Source organism: Rattus norvegicus, chromosome 6 (assembly GCF_021556685.1).
Source record: "Rattus norvegicus strain SHRSP/BbbUtx chromosome 6, alternate assembly SHRSP_T2T, whole genome shotgun sequence".
NCBI classification, from domain to species: domain Eukaryota; kingdom Metazoa; phylum Chordata; class Mammalia; order Rodentia; family Muridae; genus Rattus; species Rattus norvegicus.
In genome coordinates, this window is record NC_141539.1 from 83,128,658 (window position 1) to 83,143,494 (window position 14,837).

A 14,837-nucleotide genomic window follows, 5' to 3' on the forward strand; every position below is an offset into this window, starting at 1 on the left:
GCTGGGATGAGCAACTTCCGGCACCCTGCTCTACGCTAGGTGGGCTGGTACTTAACAAGGCTGCCTGTGCTCAGATAAAAAAAAGCCTTTTATCCGGGATGTGGCGGAGTCAAGGCGCATGGGGCTAGAGGATAAAGAACTAAGGGTCTGACTTGAAAGTCTGGCGTGGTGGTTCATGCATATAATCCTAGCACCCTGAGAGCTGAAGCGGGAGGATTGCCTTTAGTTGGAGACCAGCATAAATTACAGAAAGATACTGGTTTTTTTTGGCCAGGTAGTGCAGAAGCCTTTAGTTCAGGATGCAGAGGCCTGAAACGTAAAAAGCCATCTTGCCTTCAAAGATTTTGGAGAGTTGGATTTAAGGAACAATTGAGAGTGGTATAAGAACAAAAACCCACAAGACACAATTAGGAAAATATAATCATTATGAAGACTAGGTAAAATGTTCTGGCAGAGGCAAGTATATCTCAAGTTCGAGGCTAGCCTGATGTACAGAGCTAGTTTCTGGACAGCCGGGGGCACACAAAGAAACCCTGCCTCAATAAAGCAGAAGAGAAAAAAAGGCTGAAGGTTTTGCAGGTGTCACAAAAATGGTGTACATAAGGACACCATCTGTGCTAGGACAATTTCTATAGGTACAAACCAGCATGCTTAGTCATACGACACTTTTTTAAGATTCTTCACAATTTTATTTGGTTTTGTTTGATACAGAATCTCATTCTCTATCAAACTGTTATCAGCCCTGTATCAGGGCTGGTCCTGAATTCCTAATCCCTCTGCCCCCAACACCTAAATTCTAGAATTACAGGTGCACACCACTGCACCTGACCTTTACTTTTATGTGGAGGTGGGACCTCCTGCGTACTAAGCATATATGTTAGTGTTGCTAAGACTGACTAGTCTGGAGGTGTTTGGTTGGTTGGCTGGTTGGTTGGCTGGTTGGTTGGCTGGTTGGTTGGTTGATTGGTTGGCTTTGGTTTTTTTGAAGTCCAGCCTAAACTGATGTCATACTTCTGGTTTCTAATGTTCCTTCTATATTGGACTCTTAGTCCTACAAGTGTTATTACTCTGTCAGCTATGTGATTAGTTAGTTCTTTTCTCCATAATTCATGAAATAAGATTTTTTTTTTTTCGGAGCTGGGGACCGAACCCAGGGCCTTGCGCTTCCTAGGTAAGCGCTCTACCACTGAGCTAAATCCCCAGCCCATGAAATAAGATTTTCCTCCAGTTATTTCGTTGTCTCCCCTATTAACACTAGTTTTCAGGAGGGGGAGGGGATGGGGGCTTGTGGACAGGAAACTGGGAAAGGGAATAACATTTGAAATGTAAATAAAGAAATATATCTAATAAAAAAAACAGGGATTGGGGATTTAGCTCAGTGGTAGAGCGCTTGCCTAGCAAGCACAAGGCCCTGGGGTCCTTTTTCGGTCCCCAGCTCCGAAAAAAAGAAAAGAAAAGAAAAAAAAAAACATCAGTTTTCTCAAATTGGTTACAATAACAAAATGTTACATTATTTCAAAGGAATTTCCAGATGACAGTTCTAGAACCGAAATAATAGTAGATGTCATGGTGAATATTATCCTTTGACAGGATCTAAAGTCACTTAGGGGGCAAACCTTTGGACTTGTCTGTGGGTTTCTAGATTGGGGCTATTGAGGTGGGGAAGACCTACTCTAAATGTGGGTTACACTAGTATGGGCTGGGGTTCTAAATTAAATAAAAAAGAAAATGTGAGCTGAGCATTCGTTTCTATCTGCTTCCTGACTGTGGCTGCAGTGGGTCCAGCTACCTTGCCAGCATGTCTTCCCTGCTGTGGATTGTGCTCTCAAACTGTCAGCCAAAATAACTCTTTCCTTCAGTTGCTCTTGGCCGATATTTTCTTCACAGAATAAGAAAAGTAACTGATGTTGGATCACTGATGCCGCCGGAGTAGAGTGGATCAGCCTCACCTTTTCTTCTATGTAGTACCTCCCCTAAGCTCATGGCCGGCCAAAGCACCACAGGAGAGCAGAAGGATAGGACTGGCTCGCTGACACTCCAGCCTGAGGCCACTTGAGTTATGTCCTTATATTCTATTTAGTACCATCGCTGAACTGCTAAGCTCAGGGACCCCTCCCCTCTAAAGCACTGGTTCTCTTCCTAGTGCTACCACTCTTAAAAACAGTTCTTAATGCTGAGGTGACCTCCAACCATAAAATTACTTTGTTGCTACTTCATAACTGTACTGTTATGAAGTATGAAGTAGTTACTGTATAAAGAAGTATGTTTACTACTGTTATGAATTGTAATGTAAATATCTGTGTTTTCTAATTATCTTAGGCGACCCCTGTGGAGGATTGAGAACCACTGCTCTAAAGTCTACAGAAGTAAGAAATAGTCTTTATTCTGTAGGTTGCTGTAGGAACTCCTATCCCAGCTTCCCCAATGCAAGAAAGAAAGAAAGAAAGAAAGAAAGAAAGAAAGAAAGAAAGAAAGAAAGAGAAGGAAGAAAGGAAGAAACCTAAGGATATTTTTCCTAAAACCTGTCTAGGCACTTCTCTCTAAGGAACTTGGAACTATTGTTCCAAGAACTACTACTACTACATAGGTTTGTTTGTTTCATAATAAAACCCTTCTACTATTTAAATCCACTTATGGCATTCATCACATAACTCAAACCTAAACATTCCACCTAAAAGCCACATATGCTGGCATGGGCCTGGAATTATATCACTTGGAGAGTAAAAGCAGAGACTTTTGGCAGTGAAGGAACAGATGTAAGACACAGACCCACTCTCACTCACAGCAGCTGGAGGAGTTTCATAACCTTTTTTTAAATATTGATTTTAAATTACTTTTATGTGTATGGGTAATTTGCCTGCATGTGTATATGTGGACCATTCATGTGTCTGGTGCCCGTGAAAGCCAGAATTGGTTATCAGGTTCCCTAGACTGGAGCTATAATGGTTGTGAGCTACCCTGTAGGTACTAGGAACCACACCCAGGTCCTCTAGGAGAACAGCTAGTACTCACCATTGGACCATCTCTCCAATACCAAACATTTATTTTATTCCTAAGTGTGTGTGTGTGTGTGTGTGTGTGTGTGTGTGTGTGTGTGTGTGTGTGTGTGAATGGGCCCCATAGACTCATGTGTTTGAATGCTTGGTGCATAGGGAGTGCCACTATTAGGGGGTATGGCCTTGTTAGAGCATGTGTGGCACTGTGGGGGTAGGCTCTGAGGTCTCAGATGCTCAAAGTAGGCCCAGTGGATATTTACTTCCTGTTGCTTGCTGGTGGACCCAGATATAGAGCTCTCAGTTCCTTCTCTAGCACCAAGTTTGCCTGCATACTCCCATGTTTCCCACCATGAGAATAATGGACTAAACCCCTGAAACTGTAAGACTGTAAGCTAGCCTCAAGTAAAAGTTTTACCAGAGTGGCCATGGTCATGGTGCCTCTTCGCAGAAATAGAAATCCTAAGACAGTGGACAGTGTGTGTGTGTGTGTGTGTGTGTGTGTGTGTGTGTGTGTACACATGTGTGCATGTGTATGCATGAGTGTGGATGCTCGCAGAGGCCAGAAGAAGGTGTAGGATCCCTCAGAGCTGATTTAGGATGGTTGTGAGCCACCTGATTTGGGTGCTAAGAACCAGACTTACATCCTTTGCACCCAATTTTTTTAAATTAATTTTTATCTATATGAATACACTGTAGCTGTCTTCAGACACACCAGAAGAGGGCATCAGATCCCATTACAGATGGTTGTGAGTCACCATGTGGTTGCTGGGAATTGAACTCAGACCTCTGGAAAAGCAGTCAGTGCTCCTAACCACTGAGCCATCTCTCCAGCCCCATTTGCACCCAATCTTAAATGTCAAGCTGTTTCTCCAACCCTCCAGCACTGGGATTTCAGACATGCTCCACCAGGCCCAACTCTAAGTAGAGTTCTAATAAGATCATTAAACCAGCACTCTGTGTTAGAAACATGGACACATTTTGTATCTTCTTACAATGTTAAGAGTTTATCTGGTTAATGAGATGACTCGGAGGGGAAAGGTGCCCGTCACCAAGAATGATAACCTGAATTCCATCCCCAGATTCCATGTGGTAAAGAAGAAAACTGACTGTGACCTCATGTACACATGTACACAGAAAGTAATTAAAAATAAAAAGACAACTTCTAGAACAACGATTTTACTAGCCATATCATTTCTTTGGCTACATTTTGCAAACAAAATAATTTTGCTTGAGAGCTGGCCTTTGGCAAACATGGGTTCTCATATTATACTGTCATTACCTCTTAGGTCACATATTACATACCATATACTATATATGCATATATATACTGGGAGCAGGCTTTACGGTATACATATGTATGAGGTATATGTATATATGTATATAGTGTGATATGTAATATCATATATAGGTAGATGGAGGGGACACATGAGTTCAGTTCCCAGCACCACTATGGTAGTTTAGCTTTGTCTGTAACTCCAGTTCAGTGATCCAACTCGCACTTCTGATCTCTAAGGGCATCATGCATACATGTAGTTGCAGAGACATACATGAGGACAAAACACCCATACACCAAAATAATAATAAAATGTAAAAGATCCTATCTTTTATATGGACAAATAACTCAGTGAGACCCTGTTTACAATTAGAATTAAATAATTTTCAGACTTAATTGCTTTTTACCCAATCTTTGTTTTCTTTTTTTTTTTTCCTTTCTTTTTTTTTCGGAGCTGGGGACTGAACCCAGGGCCTTGCGCTTGCTAGGCAAGTGCTCTACCACTGAGCTAAATCCCCAACCCCCAATCTTTGTTTTCTATATTGCTTAATATAGAAATTAATATGTTATATACCCTCAAGCTCCTTCGAAGACCTCCCCCCTCCCCATCTGTCCGTCTCCTTCTCGGAGTTTTTCAAGACAGGGTTCTCTAGCTGTCCTGGAATTGGCTCTGTAGACAGGCAGGCTGGCCTTGAACTCATAGATCTACCTGCCTCTGCCTCTCAAGTGCTGGGATTAAAACACACATGCCACCACCTGGCTTTTATTTTTATTTTTTTGGTTTTGGCTTTGGTTTTGTTCGAGATTGGGTTTTTCTGTGTATCCCTGGTATTCATTTTGTAGATGACAAGTGCTGTTACATTGATAAGAAACTCTCATCAATCCAGTTATGAGTCTCCACACAAATAGCATACAGGGTAAGACCAAGTTACTGTTACTAAGAACAAAAACTCTCATTCCTTTTCCAGGACCAAACTTCTATTTGACCTTTGTGTTTGTGTAACTTTTTTTTTTTGAACTAAAACATGTACCTCTAATTCAAATATAAAACTAGCTTCCATACTAGCATTGCGGATAGGGCAAAGTGGAATTTAGAAAATAAGCACAGGAAAACACGGTCAACTTCCCCAGACCTGCTACTATACCAGCAGGCTCTAGGACCCGCTGGAAACAGCATTGCTCAGGGTCAGAATATAAAATGCCTTAATCTAGATCTGACGAACTGCTGGCCTAGGTCCGCAGCCTCAGTGTCCTTATCATTAAGAAACAGCTCATTCAAGTTTCTAGTTTTTAACGACTAAGGCATGCAAGCGATTCTCAGTGTCCACAATGATTATTAGCTGTTAGGACTCGTGGTGGTTCAGTTCACTAATGGAAGGCTGCCAGCGCCTCCCGGCACTCTGCGCATGCGCAACAGCCATAAATTGCCATGCCCTTTTCTAATTCAATCTCTTGGGATTAAATTAGAAGGTATAGTCGCTTCCGTCCCATGGCTGCTACTTAAGTGTTTAAGAACACCACGAAATCAGCGACATATCAAGTTTAAGGGGGTGCCTTTGCAGACCCCGAGGTTGGATCTATCACACCGACGTGATTCCTCTCCGCTCTGCGCAAGCAGCAGAGCCCAACCACCGCGGGGGGCGGGGGGGAGGGGCTGATGACCTGCCGGCTTCTCGTTGGTCCAGAATCACCGACCTGCAAGCTTCTTCCCCTTCCGGTCCCTGGGTGGTTGAGGCCCGAAAATAAACCCAGCAGTCATTGGCTGGGGTGGGCTGTCAGTCCTTCCGCTTGTAGCGGCGGGCGCGGTGCGGCGCTGCGCGGCCTGTAGAGCAGTCGCGAAGCCTGCTGCAGAGAGAAGATGGCGGTCGCCGTGAGAGCTTTGCAGGAGCAGCTAGAAAAGGCCAAAGAGAGCCTCAAGAATGTGGACGAGAATATCCGCAAGCTCACCGGGCGGGACCCGAATGATGTGAGGTACGTTTCGGACGGAACCTGTGAGGTTGGCGAGGTCGGTTCGCCTCGGGTCGGGACGAACCGGGGAGAGAGGACAGCCGGCCGGTTATGGGCCGGATGGGGGTCAAGGGGTCTCTTTCCCGGGCGGCGGCCGAGCCCTCTACTCGGTTAGGCGGGGAGACGCCATACCTGCGTCCTAGGTCGCTTGGTGCAAGTGCTTGCGAATGGAAGGCGAGCTTGGCTGCGCGGCATGGCTTCCGCACCCCTGGGAAGGCCAAGACCACGGCTTCCCGCCCTTGGCGCTGCAGGCCCGGAACTGCAGTACAAAGCCCCTTTCCACCCCTGCCGCCCCGAACCCCGGTCGAACTGGAGACCCCCGGTGGAAGTGGTGGCCACCTCTCCCTACTGGCCCTGGGTGTCCTTCCCTTAATGTTGGCAGATAGGATTTGACCCAGCCTTATTAATATGTAGCAGTCTCGAGGTACATATATTTTCTTAACACTGGTCTCGGGGAAGCAAGAAAGAGGATTATAATTTTTCGTTTTAAGGAAGTGGATCTAAAACCGTCATTTTAGAATTATTTGTGTTCATTTTTCCTTGGGGTGTACAACACCTGTGGAAGTAAATGATGCCCTCCCATATGTCTATATAGGACTTTTACACTGATTGTAATTTTTTTTTAGGCCCATCCAAGCCAGATTGCTGGCCCTTTCTGGTCCTGGTGGAGGTAGAGGACGAGGTAGTTTATTGCTAAGGTAAGGTCTTTCATGGATGTCAACTGCTATGTTTCTAATAAACGTATTGCAAAAGTAGAGGTTGGAGACTATTAATTAGAACAGTTTCATATAAACTTAGTTGTGTTCTTAAGTTCTATAAAGGCTTTTTGACATCTGAGAATGTAGTTGGTAGTAGGGTGTTGTTCCCTGCAAAGGGAAGAAGGCAACTCGTAAATATTTGCTTAAGTTTGTTTCACTTGCGTTTTTCATTTTTATGAAATCAACTGAATCCTCTAGTCAACTGTAAATACCAGTTTCGCTAATGTTTCTCAGGCTTTATATTGGATGTTTTTAATTGCAGGCGTGGATTCTCAGATAGTGGAGGAGGACCCCCAGCCAAACAGAGAGACCTGGAAGGGGCAGTCAGTAGGTATGTTTTCAAAAGAAAAAAAATGCCTGAAGTTTCAGTAGGTACTTTGTTTTCTAGGACACTACAGCTATTTCTGTGTCGTTGGGATTTATTTGAACTGGGCTAACCAGCACTTTACCAAAGTCAAGTGAGATTGGAAGGAGTAACACTTTCTGTTTCATACTTTGAAAAACACCAGGGGGGTTGGGGATTCAGCTCAGTGGTAGAGTGCTTGCCTAGCAAGGGCAAGGCCCTGGGTCCTCAGCTCTGGAAAAAAAAAAAAAAGAAAGAAAAACACCAGGAAATGTTTGGACATGATAAGAGAGCAAAGTTTGGCTTGGAGCATCTTTTCTTTTTTTTAAAAATTTCATGTATGTGAGTACACTGTCACTGTCTCCAGACACACCAGAAGAGGACATCAGATCCCATTACAGGTGGTTGTGAGCCACCATGTGTTTGCTGGGATTTGAACTCGGCCTCTGGAAGAGCACTCAGTGCTCTTAACCACTGAGCCCTCTCTCCAGCCCTGGTTTGGAGCATCTTGCCTTTTTTTTTTTTCTCTTTACTGAGGAGAAAACAGTAAATGCATAGAGTGTCTTCTGGAGATGGGTCCTAGAATACTCATTCGCCTTTGATGCTGCGGTGGCCATTTAGATGGTTTTCTCTGTATTAGGCTGGGTGGAGAGCGTCGGACAAGAAGAGAATCACGCCAGGAAAGTGACCCAGAAGACGATGATGTTAAAAAGGTATGAGCACAATTCTTAGTGTGTTTCTAAAAGAATGTTACCCAAGTACAGGAAATACTGATATTTTCTTTTCTCTTGTAGCCAGCACTGCAATCTTCTGTTGTAGCTACCTCCAAAGAACGCACACGTAGAGACCTTATCCAGGATCAAAACATGGATGAAAAGGGAAAGCAAAGGTATCTGCTCACCGAGTCAGATAGAATACTAAGGGAGATTACACTTAGTCAGACGCTTATACGACTTCTTAGAAAGTGTTGAGTTTGGTGTAGATTATGCAGACAGTGATTTCCTTTTTCTGTTTCTTAGGAACCGACGAATATTTGGCTTGTTGATGGGCACTCTTCAGAAATTTAAACAAGAATCTACTGTTGCTACTGAACGGGTATTGGTGCTTTTTTTGTTTGTTTTGCTTCATTTACTCATTACCAAATAGGAGACTGCTGTTAGAGAACAAGAGAGAGAGAGGGAGCGAGAAAGCGAGCATGCGAGAGCTTGAATGTTCTCTAGTTTTCTGACAAAAGCTTTGCTGTGAAGCTCTGGATAAACTGGTATACACGGTTTTTAGTTAAGGGTCAGTTTGAATCATGGATGCTCCTACCTCTACCTTACAAGTGCTGGGATTTTTTGGAAAAAAAATTTTTTTTTTCCTGAGATGGTTTCTGTGGGTATCCCTGGCTGTCCTGGAACTAGCTCTGTAGATAGATGCCTCTCCCTTCCAAGAACTGGGATTAAAGGCATGCACCACCATCACCTCCTAGTCACCTTTGGGTTTTTGAAATGGGATCTCACTATGTAGATGAATCTAGCATCTGACTCAATAGAGATCTGCCTGCCTTTGCTTCCTGAGTGCTGGGGATAAAAGGTGCAAGCCACCAAACCTGGCTTTATAGTGGGTTTTTGCCTTTATTTTATGTGAATGGTGGGGTGGGTGGGTGTGGGTGTAGGACAGAAGAGGGTGTTGGATCTTCTGTGGCTGGAGTTAGAGTTGTGAGCTGCCCTATGATAGCTGAGAATCAAACACAGGTCCTCTGAAAAAGCAGCCAGTGATTGTTTAACCTCTGAGCCATCTCTCTAGCCCCTGGGAGGTATGTATGTGTGTAATTTTTTTTAAAGACATGGTCTAATGTAGACCACGGCTAGTCTTAAGATTTATTTATTTATTTATTTATTTTACGAATTAACTTTATGTATATGAAGAGGGCATCAGATCCCATTACAGATGGTTGTGAGCCACCATGTGGTTGTTGGGAATTGAGTTCAGGACCTCTGGAAGATCAGACAGTGCTCTTAACCACTGAGCCATCTCTCTAGCTCTGGATTTTCTTTTTAAGTTATATTTATTTATGTGATAGGTGATAGGTGTATATATCTTTTTTTTTCCTTAGTATAGAATGGAGTTTATTCAGAGCATGGGGAGGGAGGTAAGTGGGTAGTAGGGCAGAGAGAGAAGTAGAAGAGGAAAGGAGTACAGGCTGGCCAAGAGCATGTGGAGAGAAAAAGGGGGAAGGGGAATGGGGAGAGAAGGGACAAAGGGGTAAGAGCAAGAGCAAGCAAGATATATCTATGTTTAGATAGATATATATGTGCATGTGTGGGTGCATGCAGGGAGGGAGGGAGAGGTGTCAGAGACCAGCTTGAAATTGAAAAACTACTCCTAGGTGTGAGTTTGGGGGCTGGGGGTTGAGCTCAGGTTTTATCATCAGTATTCACCTTACCTGTTGAGCCATCATACTGGCTCTGGAATATTCTATCTTCTTGGAATAAGGCCTCATTGTAGTCCAGGCTGGATTTGAACTGTCTATGTTACTGAGAATGACCTTGAGCAGTTGGTCCTCCTGCCTCCTACTCCTGTATCCTGGAATTACAGACATTAAGGCCCTGCTCAGGAGTTGTAATTGAGTCTTATTACACACCCAAAGGCAATCCGTAACACTCTGGAAGCAAAAGACTACCCTCTACAGTGTATTCCATTTTGCTTCTATAAACTTTTATTTCGGTACAGCTACAGATTTGTGTCTGTGGAGCAGCTTCTGTAGGAAAACTAACAAAGGGAAATTCTGGTCAGCTAGTGTGTATGGGCGGGGGGTAATAAATTATTTCAGCATTCAGTTTGAGAATATGAAATGACTACACAAACAGTTATGATGATAAATGTCTATAGATCTTGTAACTCAGAAGGCCAAGATAGGAGGAACCCTGGTCTGTCTGGGATATATAGTAAGACCTGGTGAGACCCTGTCTCAACCACAAACAAAAAAAAAAATCACAATTTTTTTTAAAATTATTTTTAATATTTGTGCCCAAGGAGTGAGAAGAGGATGTCTGGTCTCTTGGAGTGAATGTATGTTTGATAGCCAGGCTTCACCATGGTTATTAGATCCAGACTCTGCTCTCTGAACTGCTGAGCTGCCTCAAATGTGTAGCTCATGTTTGAAGAAAGATTTTTAATGAACTGGGAAATACAACTGATTACTTGCTAAGTTAGGCTTCTGCAAGGTGTGGTAGTATATGCATATAATCTCAGAAGTGTAATAGCTGAGTCTAACCTGGACTACCCAGCAAGACTCTCAGAAGCTAGTTGTTGCTCGTGTATATAATATTTCGGGGCGAGAGGTTGACAAAACCTGCCCTGGCTACATAGTCAGAGACCAGCCTGCACTACATGATAGTCTATTTAAGATAAACAGATTAAAACTTCAGCCACATCCTGTTATCTAGAAAGAATAGTTGAAGATCCTCATACAGTGCTTTCGGTAAAACACCTACCATGCGACCGTGGACCTGAGTTCCATCCCCAGAACCCATGGAACCTAGAAGTGGTAACAGGCACTTAAGTCCCCAGTGTTGGTAAGGTGGAAAGAGACGGATTCCTGGAGTTCAGCAAGTGCCTTAACTCAGCCACCTTACAAGCCTAGGTTAAATTCTGTTAAGGAGACTTACGATGCAATTGAATGCTGTAACCAGTAACTTTAATACTGAGACATTTATGGGGAAATGCCTTAGTTACTATTTGCCAAAACACAAATTGCAAGCAGACCCAAATACAAAGTTCAGATTACATGGAAAGCAACATGATGAAAGTGTATAAGTGTACATAGTAAAATAAGTTTCAGGTAGTCAAGATGTGTGAGGCTTGTTACTGTAACTGAATTAAAACTAAATAAACCTTGGTTATTTTTTACTTATACTAAAGAATACTACTTAACTTTTAGCAAAAGAGACGCCAAGAAATTGAACAAAAACTTGAAGTTCAGGCTGAAGAAGAGAGAAAGCAGGTTGAAAATGAGAGGAGAGAACTGTTTGAGGAGAGACGTGCTAAACAGACAGAACTGCGGCTTCTGGAACAGAAGGTTGAGCTTGCACAGCTGGTAAGTAGTGCTTTATTTAAATCCTAAATTAGATAATTGTTTGTATTTATAAAACATTGACCTTTTCACCTTTCTTTAGCAAGAAGAATGGAATGAGCATAATGCCAAGATAATTAAGTATATAAGAACCAAGACAAAGCCCCATTTGTTCTATATTCCTGGAAGAATGTGTCCAGCTACCCAAAAGCTAATAGAAGAGTCACAGAGAAAAATGAATGGTAAGTATGTGAAGTCCATTGATTTTTCTGAGTGGTTAGACCGTACCTTCACATATGCCCATTTTTAAGAAATAATAGTTCAGTTTTGGGTTTTTTTTTCATGATATTCTGAAATTGATAGTGGGGTCAGAGTTCAGGAGTATTTTCTGCATAATTGAGTGGAAACTCATTTTATAGGTGATAAAGACTTCGTGTAAGATTTTTGTGTTTTAACATCTTAGTAGACACAGAAGAATGATGAGGGAATAAGGCAGAACAAAAGCCCATGTGAGACATTCACGTGGAGGCCTAGGCACTGGCACAGGCCTTTTTGGTGTGCTTGGGAACAGAAAAGTGACTATATAATGGTTCAGCCTTAAAGAGGTTTGCTAAGCTTCATCTAGCATAAAGCTCAGCAGCACTGGTAGCCCTGTTTTCCCTCAGGTTTATGTGAGTAGAATTCCTAGGTCTGTAGGTGTGTTGTGGTTATTTGCATTAAGACCTCAAGTTCAGTTCTCAACATACCACCCACCCCAAAACAAAACAAAAGGCAAAACATAGAGGTACAAAAAGATGATTAGATGACAGTGACCTTTTTTTTTTCTTTTTCTTTTTTCTTTTTTTCGGAGCTGGGGACCGAACCCAGGGCCTTGCGCTTGCTAGGCAAGCGCTCTACCACTGAGCTAAATCCCCAACCCAACAGTGACCATTTTTGACCTGGTATAAAATTGTTATTTTGAATTTTCTTAACTGTCATGAACTTACACATGTAAATTTTTATCGTTTAGCTTTATTTGAAGGTAGACGCATCGAATTTGCAGAACAAATAAATAAAATGGAGGCTAGGCCTAGAAGACAATCAATGAAGGAAAAAGAGCATCAGGTGGTGCGTAATGAAGAACAGAAGGCGGAACAAGAAGAGGGTAAGGTGGCTCAGCGAGAGGAAGAGTTGGAGGAGACAGGTAATCAGCACAATGACGTAGAAATAGAGGAGGCAGGAGAGGAAGAGAAGGAAGCAGGTGTAGTTCATAGTGATGCAGAGAAGGACCAGGAGGAGGAGGAACAGAAGCAGGAGACGGAGGCTAGGATGGAGGAGGAGACTGGGGTAAGAGAAGGTGAGAAGCAGCAGGATAGTCAGCCAGAAGAAGTTATGGATGTGTTAGAGATGGTTGAAAGTGTCAAAAATGTGATTGCTGAGCAGGAGGTGATGGAGACTAATCAAGTTGAAAGTATAGAACCTTCAGAAAATGAAACTAGCAAGGAATTGGAGCCAGAGATGGAATTTGATGTTGAGCCAGATAAAGAATGTAAATCTCTTTCTCCTGGAAAAGAGAATATTAATTCTCTGGAAGTGGAAAAGGAGTCTGAGGAAAAAGAGGAAAAAGAAGATAAAGAGCCTGAGCCCCAACCTGAGCCTGTGGCTCAGCCTCAGCCCCCACCTCAGCCCCTGCCCCAGAGCCAGCCCCATTCTCAGCCCCATTCTCAGCCCCAACCTGCACTCCAGTCCCAGCCTCTCAGTCAGCCTGAGGCTTTGCCATTGGCTGTTCTGCAGCCTCCACCCCAGGTTATTCAGGAGCAAGGGAATCTACCTCCTGAGCGGAAGGATTTTCCTGTAGAGGCTATAAAACTCCCTGAGGTGCCTGTAGAGCCAGTCTTGACAGTGCATTCAGAAAACAAAAGCAAAAATAAGACTAGGAGCAGAAGCAGAGGGCGAGCAAGAAATAAAACGAGCAAGAGTAGAAGTCGCAGCAGCAGCAGCAGTAGTTCCAGTAGCAGCTCTACTAGTAGCAGCAGTGGGAGCAGCTCCAGCAGTGGCAGCAGTAGTAGTCGAAGCAGCTCCAGCAGCAGCTCCAGCACAAGTGGGAGCAGCAGCAGAGACAGCAGCAGCAGCAGTAGCAGTAGCAGTGAGAGTAGGAGTCGCAGTAGGGGCCGAGGACATAACCGAGATAGGAAGCACAGAAGGAGCGTGGACCGGAAGCGAAGGGACACTTCAGGACTAGAAAGAAGTCACAAGTCTTCAAAAGGTGGTAGTAGTAGAGATACGAAAGGATCAAAGGATAAGAATTCCCGATCTGACAGAAAAAGGTCTATATCAGAGAGTAGTCGATCAGGCAAAAGATCTTCAAGAAGTGAAAGAGACCGAAAATCAGACAGGAAAGACAAAAGGCGTTAATGGAAGAAGCCAGGCTTGCTTAGCCTATTCTTTGCAGCAGAAGATTTGATGAGTAAAAGGATTACCTTGTAAAGAGGATGCTGCCTTAAGAATTGCATGTTGTAAAAATTCTTTTTGGAAAATACAGACTGTTTGTTTACCAGACATTCTTGTACTTTTTGCATAATTTTGTAAGAGTTATTTATCAAAATTATGTGAGGTTCCAAAATATGTAAAAATGATAATAATAAAAAAAGATTAACATCCTTTGTCATCTTTTTTAAATACCCTATTACTTTTCAGTCAGAATCTGTATATTTTAATAGGTAAATCTTTAATTGTTCCTTTATGTTCTGTATCATACATTGCTTTTGTAGAAATAAATATGCATCTTTCATTATTTTTGGGATGTCCTTGTTGACAGTTGTATAATAAATATCTTTATATCATTTTCAGTTTTTGTCACAAGATACTGAACATGATTAGGATGTTTTTGAAGGTTTCATCACTTTGATTTGCCTGAAAAGTTATTTTGAGTTGCCAGGTTTTTACAGCTTTGATGGGGAATAGTTCTTTTAAAACATTTACTTATTTCCCATTTACAATTTTTAATCTAAGCATTTTTCTGTTTTTGATTTAAACCATTCAGTTGGTAGATAATTTAAACAATACTATTCGGTTGTCATTTCATGATTATAGAACAAGATTCTCTTGTCCTCACAGTTACTTGTGTGGTAACAATGTAGTATGTCATCTGTTAATAGTTATCACCTCCTGGGTGGTTAGGGGGTGGGTAAAAATATCTGCTAAATTTGGTTTTTGAATTTGTGGTCTTGTCTTTTCTGTTGGCTATAACTGAAACATGCCAATTTGTGTTTTCAAGAATTTTTGTTTAAGGAAGTATTGTATGGAAGTTTACACAATGAAGGAAGTTCATCTAGACTTGAATATGTAAACAAGATAACACACAAGTGTACCAAGTGATTATTAACTTTGTTGTTTATAAATTTGTATGGACCTGGAGTATCTG

At 42.5% G+C, this 14,837-nt stretch overlaps 1 protein-coding gene across 1 annotated transcript; it reads left to right on the forward strand.

Annotated features, from left to right (window-relative positions):
• Positions 1 to 6,109: 6,109 nt before the first annotated feature.
• Pnn (pinin, desmosome associated protein) lies at positions 6,110 to 14,441 on the forward strand. Its single transcript, NM_001109023.1, is given in 9 exon segments — positions 6,110 to 6,240; positions 6,903 to 6,974; positions 7,297 to 7,365; positions 8,018 to 8,090; positions 8,172 to 8,266; positions 8,397 to 8,472; positions 11,303 to 11,458; positions 11,538 to 11,676; positions 12,444 to 14,441. Coding segments are annotated over 9 exon segments (2,178 nt in total). The 5' UTR covers positions 6,110 to 6,127; the 3' UTR covers positions 13,829 to 14,441.
• Positions 14,442 to 14,837: the final 396 nt, after the last annotated feature.